Below are 8829 nucleotides of genomic sequence, written 5' to 3'. Positions count from 1 at the left end.
CGATTGATAACTATATTCAAAAGCAAATGCGATGACCATACATACAAAATACGGTATGTATGAAAATGGGACAATTCACTTTTTCTTTTGCACATAATTGGTTGCAAAATGTTCAATCATGCTGTTTTCTTATTTTAAAACAGGATATTTTTGCTTGAAGCTAAAATCCTGTGTATTTTATTTGTAATATTCAGCCATTATTAGGAGTTTGAATGAAACTGTCTAATGTGTCATGAATTACAATAACTTTTTTAATGTATGGTAAGTTTTATAGGCCCTGTGAGTCTTTCAGCCGAGTAACTGTGAATCTGGTCATCTGAAGGAAGCTTTTTTTTAAATTTTTCTCCATTATGGGTAAGGTAAGTCACTTCAAAAGTAGCTTCATACGTGGATTAAAGCAGCTACTACGGCCTGATAATAGGGGATACACAACTTCTGACCTCCTACATGCAAGTTAATAATAATTTACGGGGAACAATAAGTCTGGTTCCACAAGCTTCAAAATGCATAAAAAAATTGAAAACAAACTGAAGTCCTGATAATTATAAACAAATTTTTTGCCTTCTTAGGATGTTAGCCCATTCCACACTGCAAAAAAGATAATACCCAGATTATAACATTATCCACAGTTATAATAAGTGGTTTCTAATGTTTACAAGAAACATGTGCAATGATAAATGATAGTAATCTATCCTTAGTTATTCTTAAAAGCATAGAAAGGGAAAACTAATGTTTTTGATAATTTTCTTGATGTTATAATGAAAGCTTCCTAGTTTGCAACTCATTGTAAATGAATATTTTTTGTATCTAACAATAGCTCTTTGACAATCACTCATAATAGTGAAATTCTCATCATAAGCATTCATAAGTGTTATTCATTATATCTAACTTTTATTGTATCAGTGAACTATCAGTTTTTGTTAGTTTGAAATTCCATGTAGCCTATATTGCAATAGATTGGATATCATTGGCTGGAATCATCATTTAAGAGGAATAGCATTTGTAATCTTTGATCTGATAAGTTTCTTGCATTTATGTTCTAAAGCTATTGTATTTGTTTTTTTCCAACAGTAAAACAGCGAGGGGGAATATAGCATTTGTTTTTTTTTTAATCGCATGGCGTGGCAATTTCTTTTATTTATTTCAGCCAATAAATTTGAACAATTTTATGTCTATGTTATGCTTTTTTCCTGTTGCATCACAGTTAATTTTTTTCTGAACAATATAGTTTGAAAACCACCGATGGAACTAAGATATATTTTTTCAGTTCCAAAAAAAGAAAAATAATTCATAAGACTTTCTTTGAGAAAAAAATTCTGATTAGTCCTGCGTTTTTCTCATGTTAACATGGCTAATGAAATGATATCGTGATAGCATATTTTAATTTACAAAAAAATTTGCCAAAATTAACAATTTACTGAGAAGATTTTTACACAATATACCTAAAATTACCTCATTGGAATTAACTCTGGAATAATCTGCAGATTGTGATTGTGTAACTTATTACTGAGGATAGGATAACCCACTTGTACCTTAAGCAAAAACCTGTTTTCTTATCAATACAATGTGATATGAAACTGCTATAACAAATTTAAAGGGAGGATGCAAATGGGTACATAGCTATCGTATCATTCATAATTTAACTCTAAATAATAGTATACAGTGGAACCTCTCGATAATGGACACCCTTGAGACAAAAAAATCTGGGGAGTGTCTGTAAATAGATAGTTAAATACATTGAAGTCTGTTGATGGAATTTAAAAAAAATGTGTCTATTAACTGAAGGTGTAGCTAATTGGGAGAGTGTTATAGGAGGTACCACTATATCTTATATATAAATGTATTTGCCTGTCTCTTGCTGTAGCTCTCTGAGACCGTCCATCCCTTTGGGAAAGAGCGCAAACCATCCCAAGATGGTCTCTCTGGGCGGTCAGCGGTCATGTCTGTCTCTTGCTGTTTTTGTTAGGTACAGGAAAAATAGCATTCCGTAGGTGTATAATTAAAATCTGTTTCGATAAAGCCCAGTTAAAACTTATGGTACCTAAATTGTAGTCCACCAAAGGAAATAATTACATGATAATTTCATTCATTACTGTGTGAGTTTAATTTTTTTATCTCTTTCACATACACACAGTATAAAAAAAACTCATAAAAGCTATTTAGAAAAACGAAAATTTCAATTTTAATTATTTCAGTTTTGGTGGGTTTTTTTTTTTGTGATGTGACTTACTGTTCTGCAGATTGCTCAAACTGTTTCAAGTAGAAAGAGCAAATAAACTCTTCCTTTCTTTTGTTATATATTCAGGAAAAATTCACTTATTTGTTGTATAAGAAAGTTTTATTTCATTTTTTCTCTTCTGTTGTTGATATGCATTATTCCCATATAACCAACAAAGTGGTTTGAAATGTCATATTGTAAGATTTATTTTCACTTAATTGCTGATGTGTTTGTTGTAGTTGAGTGATTTTTTTTCATATCATAAGAAGCAGAATGACCATTTGAAAAAAATCTTATTTTTGAACTCTTTCAACATAATTTGGGATCTCTATTATGTCTTGATCTGAAGTATTTAAGTGAAATGTTTCCCCTGAATAGTTATATGCCAATAGAAAACATTACAGTGGTACCTTGAATTATGTGTGTCCTCCAACTCACACAAGCAAATTTTTCTTACACTCCCAAAACATAAGCAAAATACTCATTAGACATGAAAGCTTGAATGTTTTCAACAAGTTGAAGCCAACAGTAACTGTCAGACTCTTCTGTGTATTGTTTTGTCTAATAAGCAAAAGTATATTTACCATAGAATACTGCACCTTACTAATCAATTTTTATACAATTAATACAATGGAATGAATTGAGATCTCCATTTTTTTTTAATGGGAAAATTAATGTTCAGATGACAGTTAATTATGCGAGTAACTTTAGGAACTGCTGGTGTTGTATACTTTTTTTAGATTTCTCTTGAATCATATTAATCAAATGAGTAAAAAAATACATTAACATCTTTCTGTTAACCACGTGCATGCAGAAGATTTTTTAGTGAAAATGAGCCAGTGTTATTATATATTATTATATATAATTGTTTATATAATATTAGGAAGAGTTGCTTTAAAACATTGCAGTGATTGTTGGCAAGAAACAGCTTTGTGCATGCTATATAATAAGGTTCTCGGTATTTATAATGTGAAATTCACTCTGTGCCTTATTTAATTTATTTTGGTGATGCAGGTTCGTGAAAATTATGGTATTCATGTCCAGAGAATTTTTATGAAAAGAGGCCTACATTCACCTGAGAGCAAATAGTATAGTAATAGACTGGTACTTGTATTTTTACTTATACTGATCATTGTTATACAGTGTGTCCACTCTTGTTGTGAGTTGTCCAGTAGCTAATTCCTCTATCATGGTTAGTATTGTTGAAACTTCCAATTGCAAAAAAATTTCATCATCCTAGAAGATTTTTTCAAAAAAATTTCTAAATAAGTTACAAAATTTCTTATATAGTCCCTGGGTTCTATGTCATATTTTGTAAAAAAAATCTGTTCGATGATCAAAAGTAATCACTATAGCCCAGATTATATGCATTTGCATATTTTCGCCTTTTTTAAGCATTATTGCATATAAATGCATAAAACCAAAAAAAATCGCAATAAGTGCATATTTTTGAAGGTTTATTTAAGCTCACTTTTTTTTATACATAAGTTTTCAAACAAATATTGTGTAATATTTTTATAATGTCCGTTTTTTCCCGCAGGTGTGATTTAGTGAATTAATAGAGGTGTTTGTAATATACTGTATATTCTGTATATTGTCCAAACATCAACCGTTTTATTATAAGGGTATTTCTAAAAATATGTCGGTGTTAAATTTTTTTTAGAAACAACAAACTAGAAATTAAAAATACAGAAATAGGTAATATGTAGAATTTATTTGCATATGCAATTTTTTGTACATATAAATAACGTGATCCTCACGTATTCCCAAGGGATCTGGGGCTGTACTATCTCCTCATGCTTATCAGGAATCCGATCCGTATCCGCGCCGATTATGACAATATAAGCAAGAAAGGGAAATTTTCGTACTAGCGGCATTCTCCCTCCGAAAACAATCATCGTATTTCTCCGAATATTCGGATGACGATAAGGATAGGGGAGACCCACTTCTTAAGCATCAGATGATCGTATTTTCCACTCGCGATGGTGAGTGGAAAATACAAAAAATGAAAAATTTATTTCTTGGACTTGGGAATTTATTACGATGACTTAAGTGGTGTTTTTCCTTGAAAGAAAACTATGCAATTTCGTTGGCTTTTTACAATTGATCGGATGGATTCAATTAGAAATCCAAGTGTAGTATACGGTGAAACCTCACTACAACGATACTCGATATAACGATAATTCCCTTCTACAGCTATATTTTTTTGAGTCTTTTCAAGATTTTTTTTCACGGTATATTTCTCGATGATATAATTATATTATCCTAAAATTATATACATATATATAAAAAAAATGAAGCAAAGTAATAATCACCCACGTCCATCAAAATAGGCAATGGAGGACAATACATTTTTATCCCAATGTGATTTTGGTAGTTCCTTATGTGAGAGAGAGAGAGGTACGGCTTAAAAAGAACTTCAATAAATTAATTATAATGCTGAAATATCTTTCTGAACAATATTTACACGATGAAAAATATATTTTAATTATAGAAATAACTCTTCTCATATACTCTTATTTTCCATCCTCCCCAGTAAAAAAAGTATCTAGCCCATAGCCCGCTAACACCTTTTATTTTGATGTTAAAGAATGTGGAAAGAAAACAACGTAAATGCTCTGCACATGCATTAAAAATGAATTGCGTTGCCACCATCGCTGAACAAAATATTCAGTAAATGTATAGTAGTAGTTGTATATGCAAAGCTTAATTTTGATTTGTCAGTGGTCGATCGACCAAAGGGAAAAATTGCTTTTCCCTGTGTAGAAAGTGATTTCTTTGATTTTCCCTTTTTCACGTCACGTGACGTTAAGGAGTTAGCTTACGAATAATTCCTTGGTATCGTTTTTCGGATAATTCTTAACGTCATGCTTATGAACCGATGCTTATAATTTGGATCGGATGAGAATAAGCATGAGCAGGTAGTACATCCCCAGCATGATCCGTCTAGGGAATTTGTTAGTGTTAGTAAACATCCATGCCCGAACCAGGATTCGCACCCAGACCTGCACAGTGAGAAGCTAGTTCCCTAACCACTCGACTGCCAGGCGGCATATGTGGGAATATTTGTTTGTAAATGAATGGGCACTAATAAATAAAAAATATTAATTAAAAAAACAATTTTTTTGCATTTTTTTTTAATGCATATTCTCATTTTTCAGGATTTTTTTAGTGCATATTTTGATTTTTTATGTATATTAGGGGTTTTTTAACACACATTTTGGTATTATTATGTGCATATTTTTACCACTTTTTTAGTGCATATAATCCAGGCTCTATCTTATCGCTCTCTCTTGTTATAGCTAACTTGAAGCATTTTTTTTGCTGCGAAATGATCATTAGACAATTATTTCAGAGATAAATAATTCAGAATAACTTACTTTATTAATCAAAAGTATTATTTCATTTAATGAAATCTCAAGCACAATAAATTGGATATTAGATAGTTTTATAAATTTATATACAGTCCTTTAACTATTTGACGTTCAGCAATGAAATCTGTGAGGTGGACTTATCCAAATGTTGACCTTGGAGCATGTACACTTGTTTTCCCACTTCTGACTCTAGAGCTTTCATTTTCTTCCCTACCTTTCACAAAAGCCTTTAAACATATCCATACCCTCTTACTCACAAGCAGATATAGGCTCTTCAAACAGTTAGGGATTTCTGCCTCCACCCCCTCACCTATGCCAATAATACTTTTTTATTTATTGAAAGTGATCGCCACCACCCACTTCTGTATCCGCTTATGCTCTAAGTCAGTTTCCCAAACTTTTTGTTCCATTGCTCCCTTCCGAAAAAATTTTCTCTTCACTTCTCCCAACTCAAGCCAACCCATAGGATCCTATGCTACACCCATAGCTCTTACCGCTCCTTCCCCCACACCCGGGAGGGTTATTTTGCCCACTTTAGGAAACACTGCTCTAACTGAACTATTTTCGGCTGATCTGGGCTTTAAAGGGTTAACGTTTGGCTGGGACGATGCATTATGTGATATATAAGAATTTTATTTTTTTTTCAACTTGTCAGTGCTTGAAAACTTTCTACTAAATGTGATTTGTAGGACCCAAGAACCTTATAAAAAAATTAAATATCACCTTTTCAACAAAAAAAAAAAAAATCACTTAAAAAGCTTCTGAAATGAATGGTGACAATATCTGAAATAATTTTTATGATTGGAGGTTTCTTGTAAGACTTCAGGAATTAGATATTAGGCAAAAATAAGAATAAACATTCTGTAAAATATTTAGACATTCATTGTTGCTAGCAAATTAGATTGCTTATATTTTTAAAAATTTTTCCTCTTATGATTTTTTCAAACTGGTTTTAAATCTGAATTAATTATTTTCAAAAAGTGTGATATGAAGTACTAGAAATTTTAGGAGAGAAAGTATAAATCTTGTTAGATAGAAACAATTTGTTTTACCATTTCATCTTGAATCTGATTGTGTAGTTTAATGTTATATGTTTATGGTGAATTTGTTGAATTTAATGTGTATAGATATATATTTTGTAAAATATGTACAAAATGAAAATAAATATATTTTTCAATGTATATGATGTTTCTTGTTTTATTTTATAATGAACAAAGCTGCACACAGAAAGAAGAAACTGTTTCCAGTCCTTCCGCCCCTCTCCCCAAGCCAAAATTATTGGAAAATGATATACAGTAATACCCCAACTTATGTTACTCCAGGTTGCGAGATTCCAGAATTATAGGAGAAAAAAAATCTGTGAAAAATGCACATTTCCTAAATTTAATCATAATCACAAGGTTTTAGGTGAAATAGTAGAGAAGGATACTTGATTAAGGGATAATCAAGTAAAAAAAGAATTGCTTTATTCATTCAGAATGTAATATGCAATGAAACTACCCTGAATTTTACATAAAGATGTACATAAGATGAATCGCATATAAATGTGAAAGTGTGTTCTTTATACAAATATCTACAAGGTTAGACCGATCGTCGCCAAATTTTGTATATATATATACTGACCAGGATTAAACCATAGGTTACTTGGAAGTTCGTCAGAGCTGGACAAGTGCCTGAAATGGGTGAAAAACTGTCGGTAGCCCAACAATCACTTGAATGTTTACTGTGGTTCCCTAACAATGCGCTTGAGACATGTACGTCTATATATATTATGTATGATAGTTTATGCCTTTATAATGGTGTGTCACTTTTTCAATCCTCTCAGTAATTGAAACCCCAGGCAGTGTGGGGTATTACAGCTAGTTATACATAAAAATGAAAACTTTGCCGGATTTCTGAAATGGAATCCCAAAGCTTGTTTGTCTGCCACTTTCACAAAGGTGGTCACAATTTCATACTGGAGTGCAACACCAATTTGAAATATAATTTGTTTAATGTGATGCTCATTGATAAAACAATTCACAGTCTGTAACTGTCAATTAATCTCGACTCATAGCTGTGAAAGTTTTCTTTCCTCCAAACACAAGCAGCTCATGTCTAATTGGGGTAAGGTGTTACCAAAACATTTAAAGCGTTTAACTTTCATTTGCACAGATTTTAGGGAAAACGAGCAATTTTTAACTAGATGCGGTATTGCAATCACAACGCAAGTTAGATCTTATGAAGCCATAGAAGGGTAAGAAACAAAAGCCTGGGTGTTCTTTAAAAATTTGTTCCCAATTAATATTTATATATATTATCCAGACTTATGTGTGTGCAAATTCAGCTTATGCAGCTGTTGTCTGTCCCACCTTTCATGTAACTTTGGGAGTATTACTGTATACGGAATCACATGATTAAGTCCTTTTGAACTGTCAGTATGGTTCCCCCACCAAAAGAAATTTCTTGCTACAGCCCTGATGAGTATACATATCATTTGATTATTTACCTTTGATTAAAGCTTTTCAAATTTCATATTTTCACCATAATGCTGGCAGAAGTATGAAAGCTATTTTAAAAAAAAAAAAATGACAGTTTTATTTTCATAATTTGAATTACAGCTAACTTTCAACAAAGAAGTTCAACCAAGGTTCTAGTTAATATTGCTTATGCAGAAGAATGTTTATTATAGAGTTTTATTCAATCACAACTTGTGCAAATGAACTTTTTATGTAATTATTCTGATGTATATAAAACATCTGGTTTGTAAATTGTTTTTCATGCACAGAAGTGAAATTTTAAATCATTAATTGTGTGTGTGGCGAGCCTAATCATATATAATTTTGTTATATACTTTATAATCTGTTATTTAGCCATCGCCATTTCACAGAATCTAAGCTTAATAACATGGCTGTACAGTATCATCATCTTTCAGTCTTTCTAAAGCTTCATCATCACGTAACTTATCCTCTTCTGTATACAGAGCAAACTTGACAGAATTATTTGCACGTAAAACAGGCTGTAAAAAAAAAAATTATTTGAAGGTAAAAACTTAGAATTCAAATTTTCAAAAATAGTGTTTTCTCCATTCATAATCTACTACCCCTGGCAGAAAGTGTTCGTTCACCCATGAGGACACTATCAATGCTATGTTTAAAATGCAAAAAAAAACCAAAAATATTATTTTTTTTCCGAATGAAAACTTTTGTTAAAATCATTCTAAATTCAGAATAAATGAAAAAAAAAACAAATTTATTA

At 31.4% G+C, this 8829-nt stretch overlaps 1 protein-coding gene across 1 annotated transcript in view; it reads right to left on the bottom strand.

The window, feature by feature from the left end:
* Positions 1–7099: 7099 nt before the first annotated feature.
* LOC149085515 (synaptic vesicular amine transporter-like) overlaps positions 7100–8829 on the bottom strand; it is a 39819-nt gene continuing 38089 nt past the window's right edge. The window contains exon 14 of the mRNA XM_089233573.1: positions 7100–8590. Within this exon, the coding sequence (XP_089089699.1) occupies positions 8471–8590 (120 nt within the window). The 3' untranslated portion in view covers positions 7100–8470. The remainder of the gene's footprint in view (positions 8591–8829) is intronic.

This window comes from Pholcus phalangioides, unplaced genomic scaffold (assembly GCF_987345545.1).
Source record: "Pholcus phalangioides strain wild (caught in Gottingen) unplaced genomic scaffold, Ppha-v1.0 ptg000007l_1, whole genome shotgun sequence".
In the NCBI taxonomy this organism is placed as follows: Eukaryota; Metazoa; Arthropoda; class Arachnida; order Araneae; family Pholcidae; genus Pholcus; species Pholcus phalangioides.
The sequence above is the reverse complement of the archived record's forward strand: the minus strand, read 5'-3'. Positions and strand labels throughout refer to the sequence as shown.